A 13,614-nucleotide genomic window follows, 5' to 3' on the forward strand; every position below is an offset into this window, starting at 1 on the left:
TCGAAATAAATAATTTGATTAATGACAATTCTATTATTTGAGCCAGGTCACAGGAAAAGCGCAGTCAGTATCCAATTGAATTATTTGTTATTGTCAGAAAAACGCTTTTAAGCAAACAGCTTTCAAGCGACTGCAGGCTGATCTAGATCCAAAGTGGCCACAATCGCCTTTATGTCTCTTTTACTGTGACACATTTCATTTAACTTTAAAATGATAAAAAGTACCAACACTAAGAAAGAGTACAAACCAGTTAAGAGTTTGAAATCAATGTTGAATTTCAGGACAGCTTGGTGATCTGCAAATCCCCGATGAAATGTTGATATCGGGTATCATAGTCATTCAATAAGTCGCAAAATGCTCGAATACAATTTATAAAGCACAATGTGGCTTATATTGATAACTAAAAATACCAGTATGCCAGTTTTGCTGTGTCAAGCTGTTACGATCCAGAAAGTCCTTCATTCACATCGAGTATATATCCTTCGAATTCCAACTATTGTTGTCATAAGCGGAGATTTAGTGAATAAATAATTCATATATCCTAAATGACAGCTTCTAAATAGCGAAACAAGCCAATTTATGCAGTAAGAAAGTTTTGAATCGAGACTCTCATGGGGGCGGCCATTGTTGAATGTTGAAACACGAATGACAACTCTGCTAGGAGAATGTTATCAATGACGAGCAATCTCCTACGCAGTGGCGAATGCAAAAGGGAAGTAACTGAAAAATCGAGTTATCTCAATCGGACTGGCTCGGTCTTTTACATAGGTCGTCATTGTGAATTTTTTTTTGATGGTTATCATACCTTGGACGATGCTGTTCCAGCATTGTCAAAAATGAAAAATTACAGCTTCAATGCACTCCTCTCAGTTGCAAATCAATGATAAACAAGCAAATTCGTTAAATTGATATCCCCGCAAATTACAAAAAATTTGTGACAGACTGACAGACAGAATGATGGATGGACGGAATGACGGACAGACTGATGGAATGACGGGTGGACGGATGGAATGACAGGTGATGGATGGATGGAATGACCAACGGACAATGCTAATTCTAAATCCCTCCTCCTTAATATGGTGGGGGATAAAAAGCACTTGTTATTGTGCTTCAACCACAGATGAAATAATTAAACAGAAACAAATATTTAAACAAGGGCTGTTTGTAAAACATGCCCCCAATATGGGCTGTCAGTTGTAGTGGCAGCCATTGTGTGAATACGTTTTTTGGCACTGTGACCTTGACCTTTGACCTAGTGACCTGAAAATCAATAGGGGTCATCTGCAAGTCATGATCAATGTACCTATGAAGTTTCATGATCCTAGGTGTAAGCTTTCTTGAGTTATCATCCGGAAACCATTTTACTGTGTCAAGTCACCATGACCTTGACCTTTGACCTAGTGACCTGAAAATCAATAGGGGTCATCTGCGAGTCATGATCAATGTACCTATAAAGTTTCGTGATCCTAGGCGTAAGCGTTCTTGAGTTATCATCCGAAAACCATTTTACTGGTTCGAGTCACCATGACCTTGGACTTAGTGACCAGAAAATCAATAGGGGTCATCTGCGCGTCATGATCAATGTACCTATGAAGTTTTATGAACCTAGGCGTAAGCGTTCTTGAGTTATCATCCAGAAAACAATTTACTGGTTCGAGTCACCGTGACCTTTACCTTTGACCTAGTGACCTGAAAATCAATAGGGGTCATCTGCAAGTCATGATCAATGTACCTATGAAGTTTCATGATCCTAGGCGTAAGCGTTCTTGAGTTATCATCCCGAAACCATTTTTCTGTGTCAAGTCACAGGAACCTTGACCTTGGACCTAGTGACCTGAAAATCTATAGGGGTCATCTGCAAGTCATGATCAATGTACCTATAAAGTTTCATGATCCTAGGCGTAAGCATTCTTGAGTTATCATCCAGAAACCATTTTACTGGTTCTAGTCACCATGACCTTGACCTTTGACCTAGTGACCTGAAAATCTATAGGGGTCATCTACAAGTAATGATCAATGTACCTTCGAAGTTTCATGATCCTAGGCATAAGCATTCTTGAGTTATCATCCGGAAACCATTCAATGGACGGAAGGATGGACCGACATATGCAAAACAATATACCCCCTCTTTTTCGAAGGGGGGCATAAAAAGCAGAAGTAAATGCCCTGAAATGCATCTTACCGATTTCACAGTTCTTTCCAGACCAGCCTCGAGCACACTGGCAGGAGTATGTGCCTGCTCCATTGTAGCAGATGCCATTATGGAGGCAAGGGGCGAACAGTCTGCATTCGTTGATGTCTAAAATAGACATCATACAGTGTTATCTACACAGCATGCGTCTGTATTGAAACGCAAGAATATTATGAAAAATCCATGCAATTTAATTGAGAATACACATTTGTTTAAATTAACACATATATATATCAGAGTTAAACGTTAACTCACATTAATAACTTCATCCCAAAATTAACAGCTGAAAGCTTAACTGGGCGTTAAATTGTTATTTTCATTATAATTGTAGCATGCAACTAAAAATTACAAGTTTGGGCTATCACTTTTGTTTTTATTTATTGATTTAACAACTACTAACAGGTCCTCATGGCTCAGTGGATATGGTTTCCATCTTGAGTCCAGGACTACATAGATTCAATACCCAAAGTGGGAGTCTTCTTTGCATTTTCCCAAAAAACACCAAGTACTGGTTCTACCCAGGAAACAGACTCAAGAACATTTCCTTTGGCTTTCGATGCAATCAAGCTAACATAAATAGGTTTTAATTTAAAAGACTACGCACCAATTTGACAGTTGGTTCCCTCCCAACCCTCAGCACATATACACTTGAATGTTCCAGGTAGATTCTGGCATATGGCTCCATTCTGGCACGGGAACCGATCACACTGGTAGGGTTGCCACCAACCTGATGAAATAAAATTCTCTGACTTTTCACTGGCTTTTCCCTGACCAAATCTTGGTTTTCACTGACTTGTTTAATTTTGCAACAAATTCGGCCTCCTTCTCCCAATACAGCCGACCAAATCCACCCATTTTATGTTTATTTTAAAGAAGAGAAAATCAATTTGTGATCTGTGATATATGGTAGGTTAATACATGAAAATCGTGCAGTTAGGAGTAGAAGCAGGTCTTCTTGATAACTGGAATAAATAAGTAAAGATAGTATTGCTCTTTCATGCTGTCATCTCTGATTATCCTGCAAAGCATAAAAAATAGAATTAATCAGCTCTGGGGGCGAGCGTTGCAGAGCCTTTCTACCCTCAAGGATACAAAAAATTAATCAAAGATAAAAAAAAGAAGATAAACTTACATTTTTGAACATGCTTTACACATGTTAATGTTCTATGTCCATAGAAATAGTAAAAACATTTCAAATAAAAAATATACTGTTGAATCCACTTAAACAAATGATACCCGAAGAATGCCATAGCCACTAAATAACTTATGCATTGACCCAAAATTTTATTTTTCCTGACTTCAGAAATTTCATTTTTCACTGACCAATTTTTTTTTTTAATATCCTGATTTTTTTCTGACCTTGAAAAAAAATCACATTTTCCCGACTTTTCAAGATAAGTGGCAACCCTGCACACTCATTCACATATGCAATGAAGCCAAATTATAATGACAAACAGCTTTAGATCCTTAAAATAAAACCTGAAAAACCTATTTAAGTACTGTAAAATCCTCATTATTAGAGAGACATAAATTTTCATGAATTTCGTAAGTTGACCGATGCAAATTACTTATATCTTTTGCAAAAATCTAAAATCCACAAATTTACGTGTCCACAAAAAAAGGATTTTTTAAAAACCATGAAATTTCATGCTGATAAGTATCAATGATTTGACAGTATCATAACAAACAAAAAGTGGATAAGTATAGCATCAAAAGCTAAGTATTATTACAACCAAACTAGTGACAAAGGCTATTGTTCACCCTTGACCACTAGAGCTGTAACGATTCACAAATCATTAGATTCGATTCGATTTTGATACCAAATGGTCCGATTCTATTATTTTCAATTCGATTCAAATTAAACTATTTGCAGCTTATTTTGCAAACTATTTCATGTTTGGTTTGTCCAGGGCATGAATAAATATTTTTGGTATTTGTTATTAACTTATTAAGTCATAATGTTGTACATTTAAAGTGTTTAATTTTTTAAATAAAGCTTAAAAACGCACATTGTTTTATAAGAAACAAATTTATTGAACAAAACTACTTGATGAGTTATTTTTAAATAACATAAAATGCACAATCTATCACATGTGTTTAACAGAAAAACAAAACAAAAACAAACATGCAAGTATATAAACAACTTCCAGTTGACTTCTTAACAGAATGAACACAGTTAAGTAAAAACATCAACTGACTGATTTCAACTAACGTCAACAAAACACGTTTTGCAAGTTGCCTTTGCATCAGAACCTTCGCGAAACCCATAATGTCCCCATACTTTTTATTTTTATTTTGGCAGTGCGTCTTTCAGCGTGGTTTAAGAAGCCATTTTACCGGCTGATGTAATGCTAAGCATGTTATTCATTCATTCATTGGATGCCATATTGGCTACTGACCAATCACAAGAGGTATTACAAATGACAAGAAAGTTTAGACGACGGATTTGGAAAGTAAGGTTTAAAATGCTGATCAATCAGGATTGCAGTGAATTGAAATTGGCCGTATTGGTATCAAAATCGAATCGGCAGCGTTGAACCAGTTTTTTGATGCATCGAACCGAATGGTTTCAGCTCTATTGACCACTCAAATACGCACTATGAAGCCTTGTAGTCCTTTAGAAAACCAAATTAAAAACAAGAGGGCCTGAAAAGCCCAAAGTCGCTCACCTGAGATTCAAAGGAACTGACCTGTTCTGTGCATCCCAAGATGTCATTAGAACAAATGTTCTAACCAACTTTCATGAATAGTCAACACCCTGACGGCCGCGTTTTTCAACACACCAGGACTATTTTTGTACACATCGAGGTAATATTCTGACCAAGTTTCATGAAGATTGGACAATAAATGTGACTTTTAATAGTGTTAACAAGTTTTTACAATAGCCAAATAAGGAAAAATGCCCCGCCCCCTGATGGCCATGTTTTCCAACCAACTGGAACAATTTATGAACTCGTCCAAGATATCATTGGGGCAAATCTTCTGACCAAGTTTAGAAGATCAGACAATAAATGTGGCCTCTAGAGTGTAAACAAGGTTTTACTATAGCCATATAAGGAAATATGCCCCACCCCATGTGTTTTTTAACCAACCAAAACGACTTTTTAACTCATCTAAGATATCATTGGGACAAATCTTCTGACCAAGTTTTATTATGATCGGACAATAAATGTGGCCTCTAGAGCGTTAACAAGGTTTTACTATAGCCATATAAGGAAAAATGCCCCGCCCCCTGGCGGCCATGTTTTTCAACCAACGGGCAATATCATTTTTTTAACTTGTTCAAGGTATTATAAGAATGAATCTTCTGACCAAGTTTCATTAAGATCAGACAATAAATGTGGTCTCTAGAGTGTTAACAAGATTTTACTATAGCCATATATAGCCATATAAGGAAAAATGCCCCACCCGTTGGCAGCCATGTTTTTCAAGCAAACGTAACCATTTTTCAACTCATCCAAGATATCATTGAGACCAATCTTCTGACCAAATTTCATAAAGATTGAACAATAAATGTAAACTCTAGAGTGTTCACAAGGTTTTACTATAGCCATATATAGCCATATAAGGAAAAATGCCCGCCCCTTTGCAGCCATGTTTTTCAAGCAAACGTATCCATTTTCGAACTCATCCAAGATATCATACAGACCTGCAATCTTCTGACCAAATTTCATGAAGATTGGACAAAAATGTGGCCACTAGAGTGTTAACAAGCTTTTACTATAGCCATATAAGGAAAACTGCCCCGCCCCCTGGGGGCCATGTTTTTTCACCGATCTGGACCATTTTCGAACTCGTCCGAGATGTCATTTAGACAAACATTTTGACAAAGTTACATGAAGATTGGGCATCAAATGTGACGTCTACAGTGTTCACAAGGTTTTCTTTTTTTTGACCTAGTGACCTAGTTTTTGACCCGGCATGACCCAGTTTCGATCTCAGTTGAGGTATCAATGGGACAAATGTTCTGACCAAATTTCATGAAGATCAGACAAAAAATGTTGCCTCTAGAGTGTTCACAAGGCAAAATGTTGACGACGCACGACGGACAAAAGGCGATCACAAAAGCTCACCATGAGCATGTTGTGCTCAGGTGAGCTAAAAACTAGGATCACTCTGAGATGTGTATTGATTTGTACTGTTATGCATGTGGCTAAATGGGTCAGTGGGAGAAATTAAGAGTGCATTCATGATAGGAGGTCAGAAAATTTAAGTTATAAACAGTTTTTTCTCCCCTTAGTTATCTTCTGCCAAATAATTATTACTACATAAAACTTTTTTTTTTAATTAATAAAGACTACATGTATTCAGATAGCATAAAACATGTTTGTTGCTGTAAATCACCAACCGATCATCCTCAGAAAGGAAAAAAACATCACCAATGTTTTTGTCGAAATTGTACTATATTATAATCAGAATTAATTTAAATGCATGAAGATAATGAATGTCATAATATGCATACATTTGATTCGAAGCGTATATTGGTTGTACTTGAGCCATATAAGGAAAACTGCCCTGCCCCCTGGCTGCCATGTTTTTCAACCAACCTCAACTATTTTCGAACTCATCCAAGATATCATTGGGACAAATCTTCTGACCAAAATTCATGAGATTGGACTGTTGTTAAACACCAACCAATCATCATCAGAATTAAATGTGGCCTCTATAGTGTTAACAAGGTTTTACTATACATATAACGATAAATTCCCCACCCCCGGGGGCCATGTTTTTCAACCAACCGGAATCATTTTCAAACTCATCCAAAATAATATTAGGCAAAATCTTCTGACCAAGTTTCATGAAGATAGGACAATAAATGTGGCCTTTAGAGTGTTAACAAGTTTTACTAAAGCAATGTATAGCCAAATAAGGAAAAATGCCCCTGGTGGCCATGATTTTCAAGCGACTGGAACCATTTTCGAACTCTTCTGACCAAGTTTCATGATGGTCAGACAATAAATGTGGCATCTAGAGAGTGCCCTGCCCCCTGGGCCCTTAGTTGTACATGTTTTTCAACCAACCCGAACCATTTTCAAACTCGTCCAACATATAATTAGGATGAATCTTTTGACAAAGTTTCATGAAGATCGGACTATAACTGTGGCCTTTAGAATTTTACTAAAGCCATATAAAGCCATAAAAAGAAAAATGCCCCGCCCCTGGTGCCCATGTTTTTCAAGAAACGGGAACCATTTTCGAACTTGTCCAAGATATTATTTCGACAAATCTTCTGACCAAGTTTCATAAATGAGGCCTCTAGAGAGTTAACAAGGTTTTACTATAGCTATATAAGGAAAAATGCCCCTCCCCCTTGGCAGCCATGTTTTTCAACCAACCAGAACCATTTTGGAACTAATCCAAGATATCATTGGAAAAAATCTCCTGACCAAGTTTCATGAAGATCGGACAATAAATGTGGCCACTGGAATGTTAACAAGGTTTTACAAAAGCCATATGTAGCCATATTAGGAAAAATGCTACGCCCCCTGGTGGCCATGTTTTTATAACAACCGGAACCATTTTCAAACTCCTCCAAGATATCATTGGGAGAAATCTTCTGACCATGTTTCACGATTATCTGAAAATAAATGTGGCCTCTAGAGTGTTAACAAGGTTTTACTATAGCAATATAGGGAAAAATGCCCCGCCCCCTGGTGGCCATATTTTTCAACAGACTGGCTTCATTTTCGTACTCGTCCAAGAAATTATTAGGATGAATCTTCTGACCAAGTTTCAAGAAGATCCGACAATAAAGGCTTTACTATAGCCATATATAGCCATAATAAGGAAAAATGCCCCGGCCCCTTGGCAGCCATGTTTTTCAAGCAAATGTAACCATTATCGAACTCTTGCACGATATCATTAAGACCAATTATCTTCTGACCATATTCCATGAAGATTGGACAATAAATGTGGCCTCAAGAGTGTTAACAAAGTTTAACTAAAGCTATATAAGGAAAAATTCCCCGCCCCCTTGGTGGCCATGTTTTTCAACCAACCGCAACCATTTTCGAACTCATTTAAGATATCATTGGGACAAATCTTCTGACCAAGTTTCATGAAGATCGGACAATAAATGTGGCCTCTAGAGTATTAACAAGGTTTTACTTAAGCCATTTATAGCCGTATTAGGAAAAATGCCCCGCACCCTGGTGGCCATTTTTTTTAAGCAACTGGAACCATTTTTCTGACCAAGTTTCATGATGATCGAACAATAAATGTGGCCTCTAGAGGGTTAACAAGGTTTTACTACAGCCATATAAGGAAATATGCCCCGCCCCTTGGCGGCCATGTTTTTTAACCAACTGGCATCATTTTCGAACTCGTCTAAGATATTAATTGGATGAATCTTTTGACCAAGTTTCATACAGATCTGACAATTAATGTTGCCTCTAGAGTGTTAACAAGGTTTTACTATAGCCAGATATAGCCATATAAGGAAAAATGCCCCGCCACTTTGCAGCCATGTTTTTCAAGCAAACGTATCCATTTTGGAAATCATCAAGATATCATAGAGACCAATCTTCTGTCCAAATTTCATTAAGATTGGACAATAAAAGTGGCCTCTAAGGTGTTAACAAGGCAAATGTTGATGCTGCACTACGGACAAAAGGCGATCACAAAAGCTCACCATGAGCACATTGTGCTCAGGTGAGCTAAAAATGTGGCCTCTAGAGTGTTAACAAGGCAAAATGTTGACAACGGACGACGCACGACGCACACAAATTGATTCCAAAAGCTCACCATGCACACAAATTGATTCCAAAAGCTCACCATGTGCACGATGTGCTCAGGTGAGCTAAAAATAATAAAATTAAAGTTAACAAGAAACAAGAGCTGTGTTTGTTAAACAATTGGGACAAATCTTTGGACCCAGTTTCATGAGATCAGACAAAAAATGTGGCCTCTAGAGTGTAGAGGCAAAATGTTGACGACGGATGACGCACGACAGACGACGCACAAAAAGTGATCCCAAAAGCTCGCCATGAGCATGTTGTGCTCAGGTGAGCTAAAAATAACAAAATTAAAGTTAACAAGAAACAACAGCTGTGTTTATGAAACACAATGCCACCTACTGTGCCGCTTTGAAGCCATATATTTGACCTTCGACCTTGAAGGATGACCTTAACCTTGACCTTTCACCACTCAAAATGTGCAGCTCCATGAGATACATATGCATGCCAACTATCAAGTTGCTATCTTCAATATTGCAAAAGATATGACCAAGGTTAATGTTTTGGGACAGAATGACAGACAGACAGGCCAAAAACAATATACCCCCGATCATTCGGGGCATAAACCCATACCTTACCCTTACCCTATCTGAATTTTCCCAGAAAACAGCTCAAATGTATGCATGCACTTGCTGTAAAAATGGATTTAGATTGTATCATTAAACATTCTATCAATCTGTCAGTCCTATTCCATGTTAAACTAACAAAGCAGTACTCATAACGTTGAAGTTTGCTAATCCTTGTATAGGATTTGATTTTCTACCAAAATAGTTAGCAATGATTATATGGCAATTTACAGTCATAAATTTGAAGCATTTTTTTCATAGACCTTATTACTTTTGCAACCAACATATAAATTATTAATTACCAGTCAAGAAATAATAAAAACAAGATGTGTTTGTGAAACACTATGTCCCCCCCCCCATATATTTGACCTTTGACCTTGAAGGATAACCTTGACCTTTCACCACTCAAATTGTGCAGCATCATGAGATACACATGCATGCCAAATATCAAGTTGCTATCTTCAATATTGCCAATGTTAAAGTTTGACGCAAACAAACAAACAAACAGATAGTTGAGGGCAAAAACAATATGTCCCCCAGTATAGACTAGGGGACATACAAATAAGTTTGTTGATGGTGTGTTTTTTTCTGAAAAAAAGTAGTATTTAACAAGTTTATATATTGCAGAAGTTGTTGCTGGTTTGGGTTTATATATTCTAAAATATTCAAATGTAATAGGAATTGTTTTACACTTGTAAAAAGGTGTAACAAACTCGTGTAAAATGAAAATTGTTAAATTTAAATCTATTATGAATTTTAGATGTAAAATCTGACAGGTTTTTACACTTTAATAATAAGACAAGAGTTCCGCGGTCGGAGATGACCGCACTGAAGCCGGATTTTTGATTTAAATGACAGGAAAGTACCTTTCGTGTTTTTGTCAATGCAATACTTAAATTACTGAAATATTGTTCAAAGGTCAAAATGAAATGTAAGTACTTTTCAAGGCATGAGCAAAGTTTGAGATTCTAGGTCCAAGCATACCAAAGTTACAACAATTTTAACATTTTAACATTTAAGTTCACAGTGACCTTCACCTTCAAATGAATGACATTGAAATGAATGACCTTGAAATGACCAGTGGTCATCTAAGTGTGCTTGCAAACCTTTACGTCAAGTTTGAGATTCTAGGTCCAAGCATACCAAAGTTATAACAATTTTAACATTTTAACATTGAAGGTCACAGTGACCTTGACCTTCAAATGAATGACATTGAAATGACCAGTGGTCATCTTCTAGTACTGGCCAATCTTTATTTCAAGTTTGAAGACTCTAGGTACAAGCATACCAAAGTTATAACATGAAATAAGAACTTTAACATTTTTACATTCAAGGTCACAGTGACCTTGACCTTCAAATGAATGACCTTGAAATGTCCAGTGGTTACTTACTAGTTCTGGCCAACCTTCATGTCAAGTTTCAAGACTCTAGGTCCAAGCATACCAAAGTTATAACAACTTTAACATTTTTACATTCAAGGTCACAGTGACCTTGACCTTCAAATGAATGACCTTGAAATGTCCAGTGGTTACTTACTAGTTCTGGCCAACCTTCATGTCAAGTTTCAAGACTCTAGGTCCAAGCATACCAAAGTTATAACAACTTTAACATTTTTATATTGAAGGTCACAGTGACCTTCACCTTCAAATGAATGACCTTGAAATGACCAGTGGTCATCTGTTAATCCTGGCCAACCTTCATGTCAAGTTTGAAGACTCTAGGTCCAAGCATACCAAAGTTATACCATGAAATAAGAACTTTAACATTTTTACATTCAAGGTCACAGTGACCTTGACCTTCAAATGAATGACCTTGAAATGACCAGTGGTTACTAACTAGTTATGGCCAACCTTCATGTCAAGTTTCAAGACTCTAGGTCCAAGCATACCAAAGTTATAAGAACTTTAACATTTTTTATATTGAAGGTCACAGTGACCTTGACCTTCAAATGAATGACCTTGAAATGACCAGTGGTCATCTGTTAATCCTGGCCAACCTTCATGTCAAGTTTGAAGACTCTAGGTCCAAGCATACCAAAGTTATACCATGAAATAAGAACTTTAACATTTTCGAGCACGCCGCCACCCCGCCCGCCCGCCCGCCCGCCCCCCCGCCCGCCCGACAACATCAATCTATAAGCCGAGATTTTTTCGAAAAAAATCCGGCTAAAAATTATCACACGCGTTATTAAGAGGTATAAAAAAGATGAACTGAATAAATTGATAATGTTTTAAATTATAAACAAGAGCTGTCTCGATAGGATGACATATTGCCCCCGAAAAAAGCATTGATAGTGCATACCAAATATGAAGGTTAAATGCGGACTCTAAGTTCAAGGTCAAGGTAGAAGGGGTCAAAATTTGGGTTCGTATGGAAAGGCCTTGTCCATATACACATGCATACCAAATATGAAGGTTACATCTGAAGCGACATAGAAGTTATGAGCATTTTTCGAAACCTAAACGCAGATTTTGAAACCTTAACGCGGACCCTAATGTCAAGGTCAAAGTCAAAGGGGTCCAAATTTGTGTGCGTACGGAAAGGCCTTGTCTACACATGCATACCAAATATGAAGGTTACATCTGAAGCGACATAGAAATTATGAGCATTTTTCAAAAAAGTGTGACGGACGGACAGACAGACGGAAATGCGATCACTATATGCCCACCTTCTTGGCATAAAAATTGCGAGCACTTTTGCGAGCAGAGACAGTGTTTTGACCGTCCTCCACTGAAATTACAAATGGAAACAATTTACAAGAAACATATGAATTCCACTAAAAAGCAAATTGTTTAAATGAGTTTGCAATTTTATGACGGAGAAGAGCATTGTCACTTAGAAAACAGCATTTATCTGGTGAATGTTGAATTACTTCTGTATCCATAGCAGCCCAAACTATGCATTTCACCATATGGCACTTTAAGTACACAAAGTGTTTCAGCAACCTTGCTAAACGTCTTTTTGATTTGTTACAAGATCCAACTTTAGTTTTCATTTATTTTTGTAACCATAGCAACAAAACTTTATTTTTGACAAAGACAATTAAATGATGTCACTAATTCCCAATATTGCCCTATATCCACCTACTGGGTTTGATCAACCTCTCAACACTTTTTTAGTTACTCAGGGATCGAGACGCCAACCCTTTCTATGTCACTTTGCCTATTGGCCTAGTTTAATAGCACAATCAAACAGAAACATGCTCTATTAATACCTTTGGGTGGATTAAAGCACTGTTCAAAATCTCAATTTAATCCATTAACCATAGACAATTCCAATAAAACCCTGCACAGTCCAAAAACTACTAGTAAAGTATATACTTTCTTTTATACCTAATGATAAAATATGACATTTCTGCAGTGAAATAACAGCAGTGAAAAGAACAAATTGTTATTTTCACCGATAAAAAGAACAAATGTTCAGAACTCCTTTTTCTATTTTTAGATTATCATAAAAATGTTATGTATATTTTCGATCATCACAAGTGAATTAAAATCGACATTTCACTGAATCCAACAAATTTTGTTTTTATTTAATGCTTTTTCACCGTTTATTTACATTGTAAATGAGTTTAACTGGAGAATTTCAATGGTATAATGACGTCATTTCGTCACACTAATCACGCCATTTTGTGTATTAAATGTATTGAGGCACGCCACTGGAGAAACTCCGAGAAAGGGTAACTGTTCAGCGAAAGGGAAACAGCTGTTTATTATTTCCTTGAAAAGGGGGCATAAAAGAAACAGAAAATTTGTTCATATCAGTGTAAGATCGTTTGTTATTTCACGAGTGATCATAGAAAAATAATATTTTCACTCGTGGCTGCGCCAGTTGTGAAAATATATTTTCTATTATCACTTGTGAAATAACAAACGATCTTACTCTGACATGAACAAGTATCCTCTATGTAATAACCAGTGTTATTTGTGGGACATTATTATATGTTAATTTCATGGGTTGACAGATCCAATAATTTAACACAAATAAATAACCTTTTGACAGACCATTTTGTTCCATCAAAATCCCAATTCCACGCATGTACGTGTTCAAAAAAAGTACTTTTTTAAAAATGACAACATTTCATGTCAATGAATATTACTGCTTTTACAGTAGCTGATTTTGG

General features: G+C 36.8%; 1 protein-coding gene across 3 annotated transcripts in view; it reads right to left on the reverse strand.

The window, feature by feature from the left end:
- LOC127834098 (protein eyes shut-like) overlaps positions 1-13,614 on the reverse strand; it is a 70,398-nt gene that overhangs the window by 38,621 nt on the left and 18,163 nt on the right. For all 3 annotated transcript variants that reach the window (XM_052359710.1, XM_052359709.1, XM_052359708.1), the window contains exons 3-4: positions 2,796-2,918; positions 2,183-2,299 (exon numbers count right to left, since the gene is read on the reverse strand). In XM_052359710.1, the coding sequence (XP_052215670.1) occupies positions 2,183-2,299; positions 2,796-2,918 (240 nt within the window). The remainder of the gene's footprint in view (positions 1-2,182; positions 2,300-2,795; positions 2,919-13,614) is intronic.

This window comes from Dreissena polymorpha, chromosome 6 (genome assembly GCF_020536995.1).
Source record: "Dreissena polymorpha isolate Duluth1 chromosome 6, UMN_Dpol_1.0, whole genome shotgun sequence".
NCBI lineage: Eukaryota > Metazoa > Mollusca > Bivalvia > Myida > Dreissenidae > Dreissena > Dreissena polymorpha.